Here is a 21,802-nt window from a genome sequence, read left to right as displayed (position 1 = left end):
AAATATCATTTATGTTGAGCTCCTATGAGTCAGTTTTTCAGTTTGTGTTGTTGGTTGTGTGCTGTATTGGTCATGTCATCTAACTAATGAAATCTTGTCGATGCAGATATGGAGACCACAGGAAGGGAAGCTACTGTTTCATACAGACACTAATGAGCATCTTAATAAACAAACAACAAACAACCTCCTGCTCTTCCACCTTAGCTCCGCTCGCCTGACACAGGCCTATAGATGGTAAAAAATGGAAACCAGCTGAGAAAGAGGGTTAAATACTTCAAATAAATGTATTTGGCAGATAAATGAACATTCAACACAGGAAGACTGGATTAAAACCAGGAAGGAATATTTTTGATTTCATGGAGATTTTAGCAGATGTAGAGCGATCCACGGCCCCCACACGGCCCCCACACGGCCCCCACACGTCCCCCACACGTCCCCCACACGGCCCCCACACGGCCGCCACACGGCCCCCACACGTCCCCCACACGTCCCCCACACGGCCCCCACACGGCCGCCACACGGCCCCCACACGTCCCCCACACGGCCCCCACACGGCCCCCACACGGCCGCCACACGGCCCCCACACGTCCCCCACACGTCCCCCACACGGCCCCCACACGGCCGCCACACGGCCCCCACACGGCCCCCACACGGCCCCCACACGGCCGCCATGGTAGTGCAACATGTGATCCGTATATGTAAGCTTCCAGAAAACGTGCAGAAATACAAATTAAATGAACGCGAAGTACGGGCAGAAGGCGACTTTGCACCAAGGATCAGAGTCAAACTTAAAAAATATATTTAGTGAGATGTGAACTTTGGCTTTTACAACAATAAATAACTAAATATGAATAAATAGAGGAGTAGTATAAACTGTCATGAGCATAAACAAATGAAGGCTGAGTGACACCTGTAGAAGTGTGAGACAGACTTAAAGATTCAAACAGCCTGAACATCCTCCACCAGAGAGCTATGATGATTTTTTTATGATTTCTTTATGTCAGCGTTTACAGGATGAACGTCAGTCGAGTGTTTTTGTCACAGGAGAGGCAGTTTGTGTGGTGCCATATGACATCACTGACCACTAAAAACTCTCTCTCTCTGCTGGTCCTGATCCCGGAGGACTGACAGGAAATGCATGAGTGGACACATTTACAGCCTGTCAGTCACATGCAGACGGAGAGAGGAGAAGGGGGGGGAGGGGGGGGGGGGTAAGAACAGAGTGGCTGGAAGGTGGATGATGTGTGAAGAAAGAGTATAAAAGGATGAAGGACAGAAGGGGAGGAAAAGGTGAACGTTCACATGGGAAATCTGTAGGACGGGGAGGAAGATGTTTTATCCTAAAAGGTTATTTAAGTTTAGAGCAGTATGCAGAGTCCCCTACATATCTGCTCTTCAAAAACCTACAGTCCACTCAGAGCTCATCCAGCCTGCAGCTGCCTCCACAAGAGCTCCACAGTGTCCTCCACACTGCACCGACTCTCCATCACTCCCTCACAGGACAACAGAAACAACGACGGGAGGAGGAGGAGGAGTCGAGTGTGTGAGTGGGGTGTGACGTGAGAGGAGATGATCAGAGAAGAAAGTCAAAGATTAAAGAGCAGCTAGAGGAAGGAGGGAAGGAGGAAGGGATGGAAGAAGGAGGGAAGGAGGAAGGAAGGGATGGAGGAAGGAGGAAAAGGAGGAAGGAAGGGATGGAGGAAGGAGGAAAATGAGGAGGGAAGGGATGGAGGAAGGAGGGAAGGAGGAAGGATGGAGGAAGGGATGGAGGAAGGGATGGAGGAAGGAGGGATGAGGAAGGAGGAAAATGTGGAAGGAAGGGATGGAGGAAGGAGGGAAGGAGGAAGAAGGAAAATGAGGAAAGAAGGGATGGAGGAAGGAGGAAAAGGAGGAAGGAAGGGATGGAGTAAGGAGGAAAATGAGGAAGGAAGGGATGGAGGAAGGAGGGAAGGAGGAAGGATGGAGGAAGGGATGGAGGAAGGAGGGATGAGGAAGGAGGAAAATGTGGAAGGAAGGGATGGAGGAAGGAGGGAAGGAGGAAGAAGGAAAATGAGGAAAGAAGGGATGGAGGAAGGAGGAAAAGGAGGAAGGAAGGGATGGAGTAAGGAGGAAAATGAGGAAGGAAGGGATGGAGGAAGGAGGGAAGGAGGAAGGATGGAGGAAGGGATGGAGGAAGGAGGAAAAGGAGGAAGGAAGGGTTGGAGGAAGGTGTCTTCAGAAGAGAGAAAGTGCAGATGGGAGAAGAGAGTAAGAGCATGAAGGAGAGAGGATGGGAGGAGTTAAAGGATGTTGTTAAAGGATGCAAAAAGGAGATATGAAGAAAAGGAGAATATTTAATGAAAGATAAAAAACTATTTCATATCATCTGAAAATGAGTAAACAAGTGATGCTGCAGTGAGGATGACACACACACACACACACACACACACACACACACACACACACACACACACACACACACACACACACACACACACACACACACACACACACACACACACACACACACACTGTGTTGAGCTGGTGGAACCTGCATGTGTGCAGAAGCAATGCACATATGACCCTATAATCCTCATTCATATTGATGAGACTGGAGCTGTGGGGGGGGGGGGGTGTGGAGGAGTGAGGTTACAAATAAAAGTGATAAAGTGCAGGACAGAGTGGACGAGAGGAGGATGAATCAAGTCAATGCAAATTGATAAAGAGAGAAAACACACAGAGGGACGCCAGAGGAGAAGGAAGGTCGGCCGAGGTGAAGTGTAGAGGTGAGAGAGGGACGGGGGGGCTCTGCAGAGGTGAAGTGTAGAGGTGAGAGAGGGACGGGGGGCTCTGCAGAGGTGAAGTGTAGGTGTAGAGGTGAGAGAGGGACGGGGGGGCTCTGCAGAGGTGAAGAGGAGTGAGATGAGTGAGGGGAATATGAATGAAAACGAGCCTCAGGAGTCTATCCGCTGCTTTATGTAACTTTGTGGCACAAAAATTCCCAGAGGACTCGACACAAAGACTCAAAGTGCAGCTCGGCTCAGGACAACAAATCATAAAATAAGTGGAGTAAAAGTCGACAAGAGTGTTACACATAAAGCTGTAAAGTTGTGTGATGTGTGTGTGTGTGTGTGTGTTTCACTGCAATAACACACACACACACACACACACACACACACACACACACACACACACACACACACACACACACACAGTTTCAAACTCATCAGAGTGTTGTTGTTTGGTAGAAGAAGAACTGAGGAGCTGCATCTCAGCAGGAGGCCACTGCAACAGTTATTCGCACGCACGCACGCACGCACGCACGCACGCACGCACACACACACACACACACACACAGTGCTTGTAGTTAGTTTATCAATAATACACAGAGCCAGTCTGTCTGAAGTTCTGACTCCACTTAATGAGATGTGGTTGTGTAATCTTGTTTATTCTCTGAACAATAAAGAGATGATATGAGGACAAGAGGCGGCCACACACACGATTATCTGAAACAACTTCTAATGTCAGTTTGACTGTGAAGACCACAGACTGTAAAAAAAACAAACATGAACGCAGTCTCATGGTACCAGAATAACTTTGGATCAATATAAGCTGTTTTCAAACTGCAGTTCTGCAACAGTCGCTAAGCGTTAAGACATTCATATTGATTCCACAACAGCTGAATATTGGTGTCCCAGTTTGTAGTCAAACTGCCTCACCGTGATGCAGACGAGAGCTTAAAGCACAGCGGCAGCTCCCTAAAGACTCATTGTCAGACATGCACACACAGCGCTGCGCTCCCCTGCTTATTAACTCAAAAGACGGTGCAGAGGGGGGATCACTTTATCCTCAGCTGTCATATTATGCAGTTTGCTTTCTATACTTTGATGCAGTTTGTAAGCAATGTAGTGGCAACTTAACTCAAACTAAAATCCTCTTGCCACGTCTTGCAGGACTAGAAGTATCTGACTCGTAGGCTTATTTTCCAAAATACACATTTTTAAGAAATCCAAAGATGAGAGGAGGCAGATTTAAAGTGAAAAAAAGAAAAGATGACTTATTCCTAAAAAACAAAGAATTGCAGGTTACAAAATAAGCTCTTATAAATATCACACGTTTACTAAGAGAAAACCTCTTGGATTCAATAAAAATTTTTTATTAATTCTAAAATTCAAAAGCAAAAACTCTATTCATAATAAACATATAAATACAAAATTATACTAATGGGCAAACTATATTTGCATATTAATCTGTTGTCCTCTATGGCTCTAACACTGTGTTAGCTTTAAGAGCTAGCAGACAATAAGCGAGCATTTTGTTTTTCTCTATTTTAAACCTTCACCTGTTCACCAACAAGTAGAGCTAACCACGACCGCACAGACTCAGACTCAGCATCCAATCATCACATCACATTCATTTTAGGACACAGGGACAGCAGCCCTCCGTACCCGGTGAGTGTCTCCTGATTGGTGCTGCAGAGAGAATGAACCTCCCTGGTTGATATAAATGTCATCACCCCCTCCTGCTCACTTGCTGAGAATTTTCCTTTCTTTTTATTTATTGCGTTCTCAAACCGGCTCCCCCCTGACTTCACGATTATATTATGAGGGGGGGTGGAAGGGAAAAGTCGAGGAAGAGTCAGCGTGAGACATTCGGTCGTTCACAATGCAACATGCAGCTCACTCAAATGAGTTCAGGGTTCATCCGCTGGGTTTTGTGCATGTGTGGAAACACAAGAGTTAAGACTACAACCTTTTGGGATTGTTTAAAAAAGTCGATTCTATCTACTTAAAAAAGCTCAGATTGAACTCTTCAAATCAAAATATAACTCTCATCAGTTTATTACATGATTGAAAATATGTCTTTGACACTTGTAGGAATATCATCAGTAAATCTGAAACCAGAGAAAGATGAAAATGAGGAGCTTGGTTTTGTTTTCCACCTGTCTGTGCATCACTCCATCTCTTGTTTGTGATGTTCTTATCGCTGTCGTCCTTCATATCTGCTCGGACCTCTGGGCTTTCTTTTGTGTCTCCTGGATCGTATCAGACGTCAGCCCTCCAGTGAGACCTGTCTGTTTACCTTTTCCTGTCCTTCACAAAGTTAATCTCCCTGATTTTTCATCCTGCACGATGAATACAGCAGAGCAGAAATAGGGAAAAGATCAGCCCTGTTTGCTCATTTATCTGTGTGCTTGTTTACTGCTCGCCAGCGTCTCATATAACACGGATTCCATTTCCAGCCAAACTTCAGGGAGTGATACATCTCGCTACAGCACTGCCATGTTTTTCAGATTACACTTGGATCTGTGAAGTGATAAAGCTCCAGACGTCTTCTCTCCAAATGTTAACTGTCTGTTTGTCTGCACTGCCAAAGAAGAATACAAAAAAAAATCCATCCTGCAGTCTGGCTTCATACGAGCAGCCTCCTCTCAGACTGAAGCCTGCACCGATCAGCCCGACCATTTGGATAATTAAAAACTGTGAAAAGAGGCTGGAGGTACGGAAACAGTCCTGAATGCATCTCCAGAGAGCAATCAGACGGAGGAGCTGGAGGAGGGCGGGGTAAGGAGGCAGGAAGAAAGGAGCTAACGAGATGTTGTGACGTATATATAAGCTAGAAAACATTGACAGTTTCTTTCATTAGGAGATAAACATTGTTCCCTTCTTTGTTTTGTTGCATTTCTGTGTTCTTGACACAATCAATGTAAACAGGTGCTGCTTCAGGTAATGCGCTGATTGTTTCTTCCTCTGCAGAGAAAGTCCCCGGTTTGATCTTGTTTGCTTGTTACTGAGATATTTTTGGATTTATTTTTCTCAAAAGAATTTCTCAAAATCAAAGGTTTTTTTTGTTTCAAAAAGAAAAAGACGAGTTCAAGTTGAGGAAACAAGCGTGGATTCAGACCACAGAGGTCTCGAGCCTCCTCAGAGATCTTGTTCTGTCCTGAAGCTACATGGGACCCATGAGGAGCGGTGAAGCTTCTCACATTTGAGAAAGTGGAACGAGGGAATGTTTCAACCAGATCTCATTCAAACAAACGACTGCAGCGTCTTCATGTGGTGTGGCGATCACATGTCAGCTATAGGCCTGCAGGATATGAGAAGAACATGTGATGTATGAAATATAATAAAAAATAAAAAATGCATATTAGCTCACAGTTTCTATGTCTGCGTTTCTATGTTTTTCATGATTTTCAGAACGGCCTGTGTTTGCATCACATCTCTTCAAAGTCTAATAAATGCAATTAACTTTTATTTCTTCTAAATTAGCAAAACTTCCAGGGGTAATAATGGATTTAAAGTGTCTAAAAATGTAAATTCTGGTTGATGTTTTTTGATTTGGATTTTGAAAATTTCAAAAAAATGAGAGAATCGAAAAAGACCAAGTACTTTGAGTTTTCTGTTGTATCTTTCATCACTAGAAGTAGCCTACACTGATTTACACGAGTCTTTAGAGACTTTAGCTAATAGCTAGCTTTAGCGTCATCTGACTGCATCAAAATGGTGTTAAAGAATGAACATTTATGTGCATACATTTTTATTTATTTAGCTAAATTCAGACTTTTGCGACGTGTTTATTCTGAACGCTCGCACCGTGATAAGAATAATATCGTGATTAATTGATGTCATCACCAGAGAAACAATAAAAACATTTGGTGCACGTCGTGAAACGCTGCAGTTTGCTTCTGTTAAGGGATTGGTTCACAACCTGAGGTAGGGGCTCCCTGTGGGTGGTCTGAAGATCTGAAGTTTTTTTTGGTGCTTTTTGAAACTATTGATCATTAAAAAAACAAAGTGTGAATCAGTTTAAAACATGTTGTTTTAAAAATGTTCCCAACCTTTGTGATAACTCAACAAACTGCAGTTTAAAAACTGTTCTTAATAAAATGTTTGATCACGATTCTCCATCCTGGTGTCAAAGAGAAAATCATTTTTAATACAAACACACTGATGCATAAATATTCTGAACAACTGGAACTCATAAATCATGAGTGCAAGTATGTTAATGTCTGCAGATCAACACTTAAAAAACCCGTCACAGTCTGATGTATAATGTAGACTGTAATGTTATATAAGAGCCCTCCACGCCACTCTGCTCAGCAGCTAACTGTGCGTGGATGTGGTTCATGCTGAAGCTTTTCCCAAGTGTGATTTGTAAATGTACGAGTGTGTGAGGTGGGGCGAAGATACAAGAGCTGCACAACACCACCTCCATTCACTCTGAGTAAATAAAGGTTAAAAGATGCAGAAAACAGGCTAACAAATATCTCGCCGTGTGTAAGTGGCTCTTCATAAGAGAATCTGCTAAACGCCTCGTAGTTGTGAAATGAAAGACTGCACGGAGAGAGGATGAAAGGACGGGAGGAGATGTCAAGGGAGCGGGAAGGAGAGGAGGGGGAGGAAGGAAAATATGGGAGGAAGCATGGGTAAGAGAGGGAGACAGCTGGGAGATAATGGAGAGAATGAGGAGAGGCAGAGAGAGAGAGCGGAAGAGGAAGGAGGAGCGGTAATAAATAATCCATCAGCCAATACTAAAGGTAAAAAGCAGCTCCAAACAAGCTGCTGGAGCTGTGCAGATTAAAGTATTAGTAAGATATCAGAGGACAGAAAGGCAAAACTGTGTTCAATATCCGTACAGTTTTTTCTCAAAATGCAACATCCCTTTTGCTTCTTACACTTCTATACTACATCTTGTATCCTACAGAGTCTTTAAAGATAGATGGAGCAATAAAGGGGGGGGCGGAGATGGAAATGGAGGGAAGGAGGAGTGTTTCCTCAGACAGAGAGAAGGATGGAGGAAGGGCAGGGCGGAAAGCTGGAGCAGGGAAAACAAGGGAAGCACAGAAAAACTGCAGAGGCAGAGCGAGCGAGAGAGAGAGAGAGAGAGAGAGAGAGAGAGAGAGAGAGAGAGAGAGAGAGGGAGAGCGAGAGGGAGAGGAAAAGCCCAGGGAAGCCCCGCTGCAGCTCCTCAACACAGGAGGAGGATCCCCACTCCTCTCTCTGCTCTCTGTGCAGCCTGCATGCCCCCCCCCCCCGTTAGCCCCCCCCCCCCCCCGTCATCTGAGCTACAGCCAGACTTCAGACTGAATGCATCAACTATTTTACATTCATCATCGTGAGCTGCTCATCCCTGTGCTGTCCTGCAGAGCTGCCTCCAGCAAACACAGCTCAAACCAATGAATAAAAAACACAGAGCTGGTCAGAGTGACGTCACATATACCACACAATCTGATTTATATTAATAAACTATTTGACCTCAATTCATAGGCCATGCAGTAATCAATCCGGGATTATTTTAAAACATAATGTGGAGACATGCAAAGGCTGTATTCACATGCACATGAAGTGACTGCATGTAAAAGACTTCTTAGTTTCTGGATATATGATATGATATTCTGAGATATGATTTTTGCATGATTCCCTTTAACACACCAGTTTCATTCACTGAATGAGGCTGAAGCGTCTCCATCGTTCTTGCGCACAGTTACGCAACATTAAGTAACGATGTCTGCAGAAAGCCCGGAGTCGTCTCAAATGCAAAAAAGGAAATGAAAACAATCAAATATCAGTTTAGATCTGGGAGAGCTCGGAATGAGGAACAGTAGCGGCAGAGACATTAAAGTGACAAACAGCGCAATCACCAACAAACCCAGACCGGACAGAGGAGCCTGCTGCGTCAAGCTACACAGAGAGGCACAGGAGCAAACAGGAAATGTCTGACTGTCATTAATAATCAATCTACACCTTTAGCCTAAATTCAACGTTTTGAAGAAGCTGAATGAGAAGCAACAATAAAAGTGCAAATAATCACATAACAACACTGACAACTTTAGCAGGAATTCTTACATGAAAGCATTTTTTTTTTAAATTCAGGTTACTGTATAAATATGCGTAATAGTAGGTTTGCGTTGTGAAGGCTCAACCGGATTTCCTGTGTCTCTGTGCTCTCCCTTGACTCTGATCTCCGCAGCACAGTGAGGCGCAGTGTCACAGTACAAATACTACAACACAAGCCCACGTTGGTGCACCAATGAAAAGGCAGGTCTCAAAAAAATCCCACACTAAGGACAACTTCCATCAGCAGTTTACGCAGCTTTTTTCACCAATCAAACAACTAAATCAAAAATTAGTGCAATTAACTTTTTTTTCCTGCAGTAAAACAAAGGCAGCTCGAGTTTAAATGTCAAGAGAAAGTGACAACACAACACCTCCACACTCCCAGCGCTCCCTTTGGGGCCACGCCGGGCAGAAACACTCATTACGCAGGGAAGGCACTTCGGCTGGAGGAGGCTCAGTGTAGTCTGTGTGCAGAGAACAGAATCCCCTGCAACATCCTTGATATTTCACTCATGCACCCCCAAAAAACTTCAGCTGGAGACAGGGGACGCCTCCGGGAGGAGGGGGGGAGGAAACATTATCCGGATTATGTCGAGGTTTGTACATACATATAAATCATCCCACAGATTACAGCAACGCCCGTAGAAGTAGAGAGATTGATTTGGCACACATGTGAATCACAGGCTTTTAAAAAACACTTCCTGCGGGACACACACACTGCCATAGTCCAGTTCGAGCACCACAGGCAGCTCCACATGGTCTCACATGGTTCAGGATCAGCAGTGATGCCCGCATGGGGCGACGAAAGGAAATACGCACACAAACAACCAAGCGCTGAGCACAAACTGAGCACAACAGAAAATGAAAATGTTCCTTACCTGCTGTTAGTGAGTAAGCATAGTATCTGGTGTTAGTGTGAAAGAGCGGAGAGCAAACTGTCCTCTCTGCTGCGCTCCGCCGCTCAGTCACTGCTCCTCCCTCTCTCTCTCTGTCTCTCTCCTCTCCTCTCTCTCTCTCCTCTCTCTCTCTCTTTTTCTCTTTAACACACAAACAGCGCGCAGCCGGGCGGGGTGCCGAGCAGCGCCGTTTTGTCCTCGGGGGCGCGGGTGGATGGATGAGGAGAGGGGATATGTGCCTGGGAGGGGGAGAGAAACAGAGGAGGATAACAGGAGAGATCAAGGACATGAGAGAAACACAAAAATAAGGAGAGAGGCTATGAATGAAGAGATGAAAAGAAAGGCCACGAGGAACAAGAAAGGGTGGATAATATTTGAAGGAAATCTAATGTGAATGAAAGGAAAGGGTTGGAGAGAAATATGGGACAGCACAGGAGAACAGAGGAGAGGGGGGAAGGAATTAAAGGAGCACTGATAAAGAGGAGGTAAAAGGGGAAGTAATAGAGGAGACGAGAGGTTAGGAAGAGGAAAGAAGAGATTAAATAAAGGGAGAAAGGAAGGATGTTAGTGGAAACAAAACATGGGGATTGAATGTAACAAGGAGAGGAAAGGGGATGAGAGGTGAGGAAGAGAACCAGAGTTGTGAATTTGAAGAAGAGATGGAGGCTCAAACACAAAATAAGAGAGATGAGGAAAAGGTGTGATAATGGACAGAAGGAAAGAGAGGTTGAGCTGTGGTGAGGGGGAGAAATTGTTTCAGACAGAAAAATAAAATGCAAAGGAGAGGAGACAAAACAAGGCAAGTAAAGCAAGAGAAGGTGAGATGAAGAATTTGAGACAACACAAAAAAAATGCACAGAAAAAAGAAAAGGGATGGGGAAAGAGAGGAGAGGAATTTGATGAAAAAGTCAATGGAGAAGAAAGAATGAAAATAATGAGACAATGAAGAGAAGCAATGGTGGGCAGGAGGCAAGAAAGAGACAGAAGAGGAAATGAAAGGAGAACATGATCAAGCAAGTGAGAGAGTCGAGAAAGAGAAGCAAAGTGTTGAAATAAAAGGAGAAATAAAGAGCGGTGTGTGGTCGGTATGAAAGGTCATGAGAGACCAGAGAGATGCAATTAAGGGGAGAACAAGAAAGGGAGGTTACGTTGTGTCATAAAGAGAACGTGATGGGGAAAAAAATAATTTAAAAGAGGAAGTGATAGGATAGAGGAAAGGAGAGGAGGGGTTAGTGAGGAAACAGGAGAGGTAGTGTCGTCCTGCATGTGTTCTTACAAGACATGAGAAATCAAAAACAGACGTGAGCGACAACGTAATGAGAGAAAATAACAAATACACATCAGCACATGTCAAACAATGACAATCAAACATTTGGCACATGTTTAGAACTGGTTATAATGTTACTAAATGAATATACATATGGCATAAAATCTTCAGAGCTTAATTCATTAAAGTCTTTATATTTGATTTTTCACACTTAAATATAATAGAAATCAAGTATCTCCTCTGAAAATAACTCTGTGAGTCATGACTGTCTACAATGGGTGTAACACCCGAGTCCCACTGTCTGTGATGTTTTCAGAGTTTTCAGAGTCCTATCTTCACTTTGTTTACATCGCCCGGACGGCCAGCTGACTCCTCCCCTCGTGTATAAAAGTTGTTTAATTGAGGGACTAGAGAAAAGAAGAATAACATACTGTACTCACTGCTTAACTGTGTTTCTAGATCACGCTCATTTCAGGTAAATTTACATGCAGTGTGAAGAAAGATCTCTAGCATTAGCATGCTAACACAACAATGCAGCGCGAGTTGTTTTGGTTTCATGCTGGTGCTCAAGGGCGACATCTGCTGGATCAAAAAATCACATATAAAGCCTTTAAGCACTCAAAAATAAGATGTTTGTCTAAAGTCATAATTTAATGTACGCACAGACACCTGCACTGTGAAAACTTGCAAAAAAAGAATTATTTATTGGCATGGTTCAATCTGAAAATATCTCATAAATTCATTGTGTGTTAGACAGTGTGCATGCATCTTTTATGGATTCCTCTCCTAAGAACATGTCTTATGAAATCGATTTTCAAATCCGACCTGTGGCTCCTTTCCCGCATGTCATTCCCTCCTTTCTTCCTCCCTGATTTCCGACTCTATCCACTGTCCTCTCTCTCCAATAAAGGCACAAAATACCCAAAACTAAATCAAAAAGAAATTAAAGTAAAGATGCTTCATAAAAATGTAAAGAAAGCTACTAGCAGCCTTTTTGCAACACAGATCAGGCCATTTATTTTGAATTAAGCCACGCCTCATCAAGGGGGTCCCCGCTGCTGGACTTGTCCCTGCACACTTGGGTTGCTTGATATAATCCCAATCCCCTGCCTCACAATCTCAAAAAGAACAGACACAAGAATTATACAAGTGTGTTCAGATTTTATAGCCAATTTCCCTCTACAGCTTTATTAAGAACTATTCCTGAGCTCTACCTGCAGAGTCTGATTACACTTTTATTCCCTCTTCAGAAGTAAGATGTTCATCTAAAGTGAGTCCTCAGTATTTGTTGAATCCTCAGAAGAGAAAAGAGGAGGGCAGAAGAGAAACAACAAAGAGGAGATTGAAAATTGATGAACGGCTGTAAAGAGTCTCCGCAGGCAGCCGCCCGGAGCAGTAATCTGTCCATCCTCTAATATTAAACATCACCGTCTTTATTTTAATGTGTCAGGTGTTATAATGTCTGGATGTGAACATGAGGGCTCCACAATGTGACATATACCCACAGTTAACCTAACAACTGAAGAGAGGAAGAGGAGAGGAGAGGAGGAGAGGAGGAGAGGAGGAGCGAGGAGAGGAGAGGAGAGGAGAGGAGAGGAGAGGAGAGGAGGAGAGGAGGAGAGGAGGAGAGGAGAGGAGAGGAGAGGAGGAGAGGAGAGGAGGCATTTATCAGAGTATCGCGCAAAGCCAATTACTTAGTTTGTGTGTGTGTGTGTGTGTGTGTGTGTGTGTGTGTGTGTGTGTGTGTGTGTCTGCGACTGTTTCAGGCCTGCTGACCAAGCAGTCAGTCAGTCAGTCTGTCTGTCTCTATATGGAGACGCTGAGATAAATCAGTTTCTATATAGTGGAGTCTGAGATGCTACAATGCATGACTACACCTCCTCCTCCTTCTCCTCCTCCTTCTCCTCCTCTTCCTCCTTCTCTCCCTCCTCCTCATCCTCCTTCTCCTCCTCCTCCTTCTCTCCCTCCTCCTCCTCATCCTCCTTCTCCTCCTCTTCCTCCTTCTCTCCCTCCTCCTCCTCCTCCTTCTCTCCCTCCTCCTCCTCATCCTCCTTCTCCTCTTCCTCCTCCTCTTCCTCCTTCTCTCCCTCCTCCTCTTCCTCCTTCTCTTCCTCCTCATCTTCCTCCTTCTCTCCCTCCTCCTCCTCATCCTCCTTCTCCTCTTCCTCCTCCTCCTTCTCTTCCTCCTCCTCTTCCTCCTTCTCTCCCTCCTCCTCCTCCTTCTCTCCCTCCTCCTCCGCCTCTTCTTTCTTCTCTTCCTCCCCATCTTCCTCCTTCTCTCCCTCCTCCTCCTCCTCCTCCTCCTTCTCTTCCTCCTTCTCTCCCTCCTCCTCCTTCTCTTCCTCCTCCTCTTCCTCCTTCTCTCCCTCCTCCTCCTCCTCCTTCTCTCCCTCCTCCTCCTCCTCCTCCTCCTTCTCTTCCTCCTTCTCTCCCTCCTCCTCCTCCTCCTCCTCATCCTCCTTCTCCTCTTCCTCCTCCTCATCCTCCTTCTCCTCTTCCTCCTCCTCCTTCTCTTCCTCCTCCTCTTCCTCCTTCTCTCCCTCCTCCTCCTCCTCCTCCTCCTTCTCCTCATCTTCCTCCTTCTCTTCCTCCTCCTCATCCCCCTCCTCCTCATCCTCCTTCTCCTCCTCATCCTCCTTCTCCTCTTCCTCCTCCTTCTCTCCCTCCTCCTCCTCTTCCTCCTTCTCTTCCTCCTCATCTTCCTCCTCCTTCTCTCCCTCCTCCTCCTCTTCCTCCTTCTCTTCCTCCTCATCTTCCTCCTCCTCCTCCTCCTCCTCCTCCTCTTCCCCCTTCTCTTCCTCCTCCTCATCTTCCTCCTTCTCTTCCTCCTCATCTTCCTCCTCCTCTTCCTCCTCCTCTTCCTCTTCCTCCTCATCTTCCTCCTCCTCTTCCTCCTCCTCTTCCTCCTCCTCATCTTCCTCCTCCTCCTCCTCTTCCTCCTTCTCTTCCTCCTCCTCTTCCTCCTTCTCTTCCTCCTCCTCATCTTCCTCCTTCTCTCCCTCCTCCTCCTCCTCCTCCTTCTCTCCCTCCTCCTCCTCCTCCTCTTCTTTCTTCTCTTCCTCCCCATCTTCCTCCTTCTCTCCCTCCTCCTCCTCCTCCTCATCTTCCTTCTCCTCCTCATCCTCCTTCTCCTCTTCCTCCTCCTCCTCCTCCTCCTTCTCTTCCTCCTTCTCTCCCTCCTCCTCCTCCTCCTCCTCCTCTTCTTCCTTCTCTTCCTCCTCATCTTCCTCCTCCTCATCCTCCTTCTCCTCTTCCTCCTCCTCCTTCTCTTCCTCCTCCTCTTCCTCCTTCTCTCCCTCCTCCTCCTCCTCCTTCTCCTCATCTTCCTCCTTCTCTTCCTCCTTCTCTCCCTCCTCCTCATCCTCCTTCTCCTCCTCATCCTCCTTCTCCTCTTCCTCCTCCTCCTCCTCCTCCTTCTCTTCCTCCTTCTCTCCCTTCTCTTCCTCCTCCTCTTCCTCTTCCTCCTCCTCCTCTTCCTTCTCCTCTTCCTCCTCCCCATCTTCCTGCTTCTCTCCCTCCTCCTTCTCTTCCTCCTCCTCCTCTTCCTCCTCCTCATCTTCCTCCTTCTCTCCCTCCTCCTCCTCTTCCTCCTCCTCCTCCTCCTCCTCTTCCTCCTTCTCTTCCTCCTCCTCATCTTCCTCCTCCTCCTCCTCCTCCTCTTCCTTCCTCTGCCTCTGTTGCAGAGTGCTTGCTCCTAGTGAGCTCCTGTTGGGTCTCTTTTAATAATATGAACTCACTGCTCTTAACTTCTTGACATTTATTGACTGTGAAACTTTTGGTATTTATTGGAATCCGATCCAGAGGCAACAGCAGTGACGGGCGATGAATAAATCCAGAAGAAAGAAGTCCAGTTAGTTGCTGATGGTTTATTTAACTTTAGGAGGTTATGAAGAAGCCTCAGTATCACATTGAGATTGTTTTATACCAAGTTAAAAAAAACTCCTCACAGACCTTTGAGTGAGGTTCCTGCAGTCAAATACAGTTTTCTAATCTTCCTTGGCCTGTGAAGTCATTAATGATGGCATTAATTTAATCAGAATTCATCTGGTGCTATGGTACATGAATTGTGTCTGTGTACGGAGCAGCATGGTGGTCACACACAGACCAGATTCTCTAAGAGCCAACAGACAAGCGGTCAAATGAGCTCATGCTTTGAGTGCCACACAGTCAGATATTCATCTGTCCCTCTTCACATGAACATCATTATGTGTACAAATGTTATTTCACATTAACGGAGGAGCGGAGAGGGATCATGCAGCTAATGTGTTTCTGCAGCTTTTAGTAAATACCATTAAAGAGGAGAGAACAGATTGGTTAAATAACCTCAGAGTGACCTCCGTTCTGCTCTATTAATCTAACTGCCAAAATGGCGTACACACACACACACACACGCACACACACACAGAAGCTTTGGAGTCTCTTCACAGAGTCGGTGACCTTTGGCTTCTGGCTCAGGTAATTACAGCATATCTCTAATCAGGATCTCTCACACACACACACACACTGTACACACCATGATGAATTAATTACACACACACACACATGTTCTCGTACAGTGAGAGGGGTTAGCCCGCAGCAGCAGCAGCTTCCTGCGTCATGCAGGTAAGTGATGTAATAGATCACATGAGTCGCAGCATGTGAGCGCGGAGAAAACATGCTGTTTGTGTCGATTATGTAAATGAGCCCATGCAGCGCTGCAGCGAGAGATCTCGCTCTTAATAACATGTTCATAATTTAATGATATCGAGACAAAGGAGAGGAGGCACACACAGCGAGGAGAATGTGTAGAAACGACCCTCCACAGATTCAGGGAGATGACGCACTCTGATGTTGCCCTGCTTTAAGAACTGATGGCTCGTTGGTGCTGAAATAAAACATTTCTTTATATTTTTTGATGATTTCTGAATTTATCTGTCAAACGAGTCAACGATATCTAATTACACATAAAGCACATGACCAGTAGCATATAGCCAGTAAGACTTTTTCTTCACTGGGTGGCTGAACCGGACCACTGACTTCCCCTGGCTCCGCCCCTGCAGATGACAAGTCCAGATTAACGTCCTATTTCAAGATAATACAAACACAAAGAAAGGCCTGATGTTTTGTTTGAGTTAAGAAAATGTATCCATGCAGCAAGAAAAAGTAACTCGTTAAGTTTCTTTATCTAAGATCAGTATCTTTATTTTTGCACAGCAAGTACACCTGCAGTCAAGCAAGTACTCCAGTCTGATTGGATGGTTGAAATGCGGGGTGTGAAGAAAAGCAGGTGTTTGCAATAGCAATGTGAATCCTGTCATTATAATATATACGTTTTCCGATTACTTGAATTATAACATGCATGTGAAAGCAAACAGCCACCTTCTTTGAATCCCATTTGACCAGGAAATCTCCTGCCAGCCCCTTGTAAATTTCCCACGTTAAGTCAGGGTGAGCTGCAGTAAATTTTCAGGGAAAAACCGCAAGTGAGTGGGAGGGGGGTGATGACATTTATATCCACTACCAACATGTGACCAATACAATCTCTGTATATGTAATTAAACTGTTTTATTATGTTTTCTCTTCTTTTTTCACAGATTTATTTTGGGCCTTTTTTGTGTCTTTATTAGAGAGACAGTAACGAGGATAGAGTCAGAAATCAGGGTGAGAGACAGTGTGGAATAAGATGCTGCAAAGGAGCCACAGGTTGGATTCAAACCCAGGCTGCCAATAGGCCACCGGTGCCACTATGACATGTTTCAATTCACCAGTATGTTCTTCTTATTGCATTGACAAAAGGGCTGAAAAAAAGTCATTATAGCGTTGCAATCTGTTCCTTCGGCCACCATTTCTGCATCATTTCCCCGAGATGATCTGTTATGTGCAGACTGTATACCCCAAAAACTGTTCAGAAGTCACTTTTTATTTTATTTTATCTGTTATATCCTCCTTTGCGTTCCCTGTCGTCTGAAGCAGCAGGAGGTCTGAGCAGAGAAATGTTCACAGAGAAACAAACACAGATTCATGGACACATGACAACTCCAAGAGGACACAAACACACAATATGAAACACCAGCAGACTGAGAGAGACACACACACACTGACAGCACAGTGAGAAATACACAGCAACATAAAATATCACACACACGCACTCAACGACACTCACTCACAGTTCAGTGTTTACGGGGGGAGAGTAGAGCTTGTTAATGTAACTGCACCTGAGGTGGAAGGTGGCAGGAAAATCCTGACTTCAGCATGTTTCTGATTAACCCCGCTGCTCCAACACCTCCACTCCTCTGAAACGACACAGAAAAGAAATTTGAGAGAGGAAAATGAAAGACGGAAAGTAGGGAGCTGAGCAGCAGAACTTCTTTACTTAAATTAAAAAGCATTATTAAAATGTTTTTTGATAAGCAGATGGATATATGAACACAAAAATTTGACTTTCTTATTGAAGGTTCCACTGATTCAATCCCTTCACTGGATGTTTGAGCTGAGTTTGGCTGCAAACACTGCTTTCTTTCTTTTAAATATGTTTTAATACCATGAGGTTTTTTTCCTCTACTTCTCCTTTTAGCCTGTTTGAACCAACTTCCTGGTTTTGACTCCTGGCTGGCTCGCCAAAATGTTTGCCTTTTTTCAATAAATCTCTGAACTTAATTTGCTCTTCATTTGGGTCAGATCCCACATATTTAAGTTTCCCTGCTTATGAATAAAGTAAAACTATCCCATATTATCTTTGTGCTAAAATAAAAGCACCCACACAATAGAAAAACCTATAATGAGAGCAAGACGTATAAATGACTTTCCTTCCATCGACCTTCTTCATCTGTTACCGTAGAGATGCAAACATTCATCCTGAACACATGAAGAGGATGTATTTCAAAACATCTTTGTCTTCAGCTTTGAAAACGGGTAAATTTCATACATAATTCAGTTGGCAGACGACAAAACGGTCGAGAGGACTGCAACGGTAGCGTTTTCTAAATTTAGTCTCATCAAACCGCTGCGTCTTTTTTGTGAAGTGGAGGCTGCAGCGTCTCCGTTCTTGTATGAGTCTGTATTCATCACTGAATCTATACATCAAATGCTTCATGTGTATGTGGAGATTAAAAGAAGATGAATGCCTCATGACGGGGGCTACTTGTGATGGAGATGTAATACTGCAGGTCAACCCTGCTGTCCACAACGGTCCCTTCATGGTTACCAAAAAAAGGAGGATTCAGAGGGTGCCATGTTGGTGGCTTGTAACAGTTCAAAACCAGACTCAGTTGACGAGGAAAGTCAAGGACACAAAAAGCAGGTTGTAAGAAAAAGTTGTTTACTTAAACGTTTGTAGGTCATACGCAAGAAGACAGTCAGCGAGGGCAGTAAAATCCAGCAAGGGCAAATCCACAAAATCCAAAAATCCAATCAAAGGTCAAAACCAGGCAAGAAAACACACGGTAAATAAGGCTGGAAAGCATGAAACACTAAGGTAACGATGACAATCTGGTAGAGAACCAGTGGAAACACAGGGGTTTAAATACAGGTCTGACTGATTACAGATGAGACACAGGTGTGTTGGAACAAAGACAGGAAGTCAGGCTAGAAATTGTACACAAGCAGCAGACAACAAAATAAAACAGGAAGTGAACACAAAACACAAGAAAACAACATTTTGACTAACAGAATATCACAGGCTATGTCTATCTCTTTATACAGCCACCATCTTGATTACAAGTGAAGTTTAGTCCTAGAATAATGTGTGGAGATGTGCAGGTTCCTTGTGGACCAAGTCAGGAACCCCACAGAGATCCCAGTGAAGAGGTCATGGATGGTATGTGTGACTCTTTTTTTCATTGGTATTGAACTGAGTGTGGATCTCGGTTTCTTGGTACCACTGTTGTGTTTACATATCTTGAACTGTAAACTTTAAACATGATTCTGTAACTGATCATTTGTCTTCAGCAGCTCAGAATTCACCGTCTACATTTGGCCCCAATTGATTCAGATTTTGTAATGTCATTTTCATTAATTGATTTGTGGTAATTGCTGCCCACAAATGTTTATTACTGTGACAAAAAAAGATAATTGAAAACCACTTTTGGTCCTGGAACTTGTCAGTATTAATAACAGTGTCTTTGTGTTGTTTTCTGCCGAGCTCTGCGGCTCATCAGACGGCTGGCTGCGGTTTCTGAGAGTTTGTTCAACATGTTCTGGGACGGGAACATGTTGTTGCAGAGTCGGTTTCTCTCTCCAGTGACAGATGGTGGTGACTCTCCCACAGCAGCAGGAGCTCCCACTATCACAGTCGTGTAATATCCCCTCCTCAGTGTAACTACAGGACCCTGTGATAGAGAAGCAGACACCTTCAGCCTCGTCGAGACCATCTAAACGCTCTGCAGGGCGCTCCCAATATAAATGACATCAGCCTGAGATGCTGCGAGGCCATCTCTTATCTCACATCGGCGTTCCTGCCTTTCTTAGAGTTACCTTTCCTGTGCCAAACACTGAAACGCATACAAAGCATTCTGGGAAAACAGTGCTATAAGCGTCCATGCCAGCGAGTGTCCTGTGAGTGGGCGGGACTCAGGCGGGCTGGAGATCTGAAGGAGAAGAGACAGCTTTGGGAAGGAGAGATGGACGAACATGGAGCAGGAGGGGAAAGACTGAGAAGAAGAAAGAGAGAAAGAAAGAGTTACATAAAACACAGAAACAGGAGACACAAAGACCCAAAGAGAGAAACAGAACTACAGAGTGAGAGAGACAAGGAGAGAAAGAGAGTGAGAGAGACAAGGAGAGAAAGAGAGAAAGAGAGAGAGACAAGGAGAGGAAGAGAGAAAGAGAGAGAGACAAGGAGAGGAAGAGAGAGTTACATAAAACACAGAAACAGGAGACACGATGTAAACCCCAAAGAGAGAAACAGAACTACAGCTGCTGGTAGAGATACTGAGGTGTAGACGGAGATATCGAAGAGCAGAGGAGACGCAGAGGAGTGGAAGTTAAAGAAGGAGAAATCATTACTAAGTCCTGTCGGGAATCGTTTGATTGACCCTCCTGCTGTGGCTGCGAGGAGGAGAGCCGGCAGATGAAGCTCGCAGCGGACGTTTTCGTCCTTCACTGCTTCATCAGCAGGAAATCTGGGCGTTGTGTTTTTTGTTTTTTTTTTCCAGTTGAGCTGCAGGCATGTTAGCAATCTGCACAAAAGGCCTCTAAATCATGTCTGCCTGACTGGAGGCTCACTGCTCGCTCATAAGACAGAGGAGAGAGAGAGAGATGGAGAGAGAGAGAGATGGAGAGATAACCAGTTCAGAGAGCAATGGCCCTTTAAAGAAGAGGAAATGAAGCACTACCCTGCCATTGAGCCATGTGGGTCCCTTGAAGTAAAGTTTCCCAACCCCAGGGACACAAGCGCCATGCTAAATAAATAATACACGCTTTAAAGAATAAACATTTTAATATGATAACATTTGGTGAACACATTCAATTTTAAAACTGGACGTCTTTAGCTGTGACCTGATCCTTGGGTGCCTTGGTCTTTTTGGGGAGAAGGGTTGCTTGGATGTTTGGGATGACACCACCTTCTGAGATCGTGACCCCTGCCAGCAGTTTGTCGAACTCGTCATCATGTTTCACTGCCAGCAAGATGTGTCGGGGGTTGATACGCTGCTTCTTGTTGTCACGGCAGGCGTTTCCTGCCAGTTCCAGGATTTCAGCGGTGAGATACTCCAGGACAGCACCCAGGTACACTGCAGCGCCTTTGCCAATCCTGTCTGCATAGTGTCCTTTTTTCAGCAGCCTGTGAATGCGTCCTACAGGGAAAGTGATCCCTGCCCTGGAAGACTGGGACACTGAGGTTTTTTGTTTGGATGCAGCTTTCTTCTCACGTCCAGACATCTTTGAGCTAAGTAAAGAGAGACAATTCAGTACTGATTACATAATAAAGAACATTTACCCCCCTCACAAAAAAAGCTATAAGGCCTTTTCCAACTTCAATCAAAATTGTTGCACACAGCTCTCCTGTCTCCTCCACATCAAAGTTAAATGTCTCCAACTCACCAGTATTCTGCACTTCAGGACCACAGCTTCTCACTGAAACACAGATCTCTGCTTTTATATCATTCAGGCAGTCATTTGGTGATTGCTCACACCTGGCTCCTCTTCTTCACTTGATTACTAGAATATGTAAGGTGAATTTCACTAGCGTTACGCTTCAGACGATCTCCGATAAACTAATCCACGTAGTTTAATAAATAGTTTACTAACATAATATTCACCTCAACCTAAAGATTAAACCTACAGGAGACATCTCTGACTAGTGAGAGAGTTCCCGCCCTCTGTGCCCAGCGTGATGACCTTTAATGTCCCCGACAACCACTGTAGTCACATTTAGCCGCTTGTTAGCGACCGCCTTTTTAAAGACGTGTAAAAACTTCAAACTTCACAAGTGGAGGTATTACCTAACGTAGTTTATGTGGTCTAACAAAACACCAACATCTCTTCAGCTTGTGTTAACCACAGACCTTATTTTTCTAACCACAAACACATTCAAAATCCACGTTGACTTTTAGACGTTAGACCTCATGGCGCTAACATGCTAACTTACTTCCAGGGTTTACGACTCATTCCTGTGGCGCTCTAGAAGCGTCCATGCCAGCGAGTGTCCTGTGAGTGGGCGGGACTCGGTTGGCTGGAGATCTGAATGAGAAGAGACAGAGACACAAAGACCCAAAGAGAGAAACAGAACTACAGAGTGAGAGAGACAAGGAGAGAAAGAGAGAAAGAGAGAAAGAGTGAGAGAGACAAGGAGAGAGAGAGAGAGAGAGAGAGAAGAGAGAGAGAGAGAGAGAGAGAAAGAGAGAGAG

The 21,802-nt window shown here is 44.8% G+C and overlaps 3 protein-coding genes and 1 long non-coding RNA gene across 5 annotated transcripts in view; all 4 read right to left on the bottom strand.

Annotated features, from left to right (window-relative positions):
- The window catches only part of slc8a2b (solute carrier family 8 member 2b), a 163,752-nt gene extending 153,912 nt beyond the window's left edge, over positions 1–9,840 (bottom strand). The window contains exon 1 of the mRNA XM_065960109.1: positions 9,695–9,840. The gene's annotated coding sequence lies outside the window, so the exon portion shown is untranslated. The remainder of the gene's footprint in view (positions 1–9,694) is intronic.
- A 3,109-nt stretch (positions 9,841–12,949) lies between these two features.
- On the bottom strand, positions 12,950–14,038 carry LOC136180502 (cilia- and flagella-associated protein 251-like; the record flags this gene model as incomplete). Its single annotated transcript, XM_065960479.1, has 1 exon — positions 12,950–14,038. A coding segment is annotated over one exon (1,089 nt), but the record flags the coding sequence as incomplete, so codon positions are not given.
- A 1,806-nt stretch (positions 14,039–15,844) lies between these two features.
- LOC109999894 (uncharacterized) lies at positions 15,845–19,724 on the bottom strand. Of its 2 annotated transcripts, none has more exons than XR_003809739.2 (3): positions 18,281–19,724; positions 17,174–17,251; positions 15,845–16,012 (listed from the first exon to the last, which is right to left on the bottom strand). It is a non-coding gene; the product is annotated as an uncharacterized lncRNA (long non-coding RNA). The 2 variants fall into 2 exon arrangements; XR_010667155.1 differs by having other exon boundaries at positions 18,302–19,724.
- A 702-nt stretch (positions 19,725–20,426) lies between these two features.
- On the bottom strand, positions 20,427–20,834 carry LOC109999892 (late histone H2A.2.2-like). Its single transcript, XM_020655055.3, has one exon. It carries the CDS (start codon positions 20,832–20,834, stop codon positions 20,427–20,429), a length of 408 nt encoding a protein of 135 aa, XP_020510711.1.
- Between the last annotated feature and the right edge of the window lie 968 nt (positions 20,835–21,802).

The sequence above is a fragment of the Labrus bergylta genome, chromosome 11, assembly GCF_963930695.1.
Source record: "Labrus bergylta chromosome 11, fLabBer1.1, whole genome shotgun sequence".
Classification (NCBI taxonomy): domain Eukaryota; kingdom Metazoa; phylum Chordata; class Actinopteri; order Labriformes; family Labridae; genus Labrus; species Labrus bergylta.
Note: the sequence above shows the minus strand (reverse complement) of the source record. Positions and strands in the feature narration are given on the sequence as shown.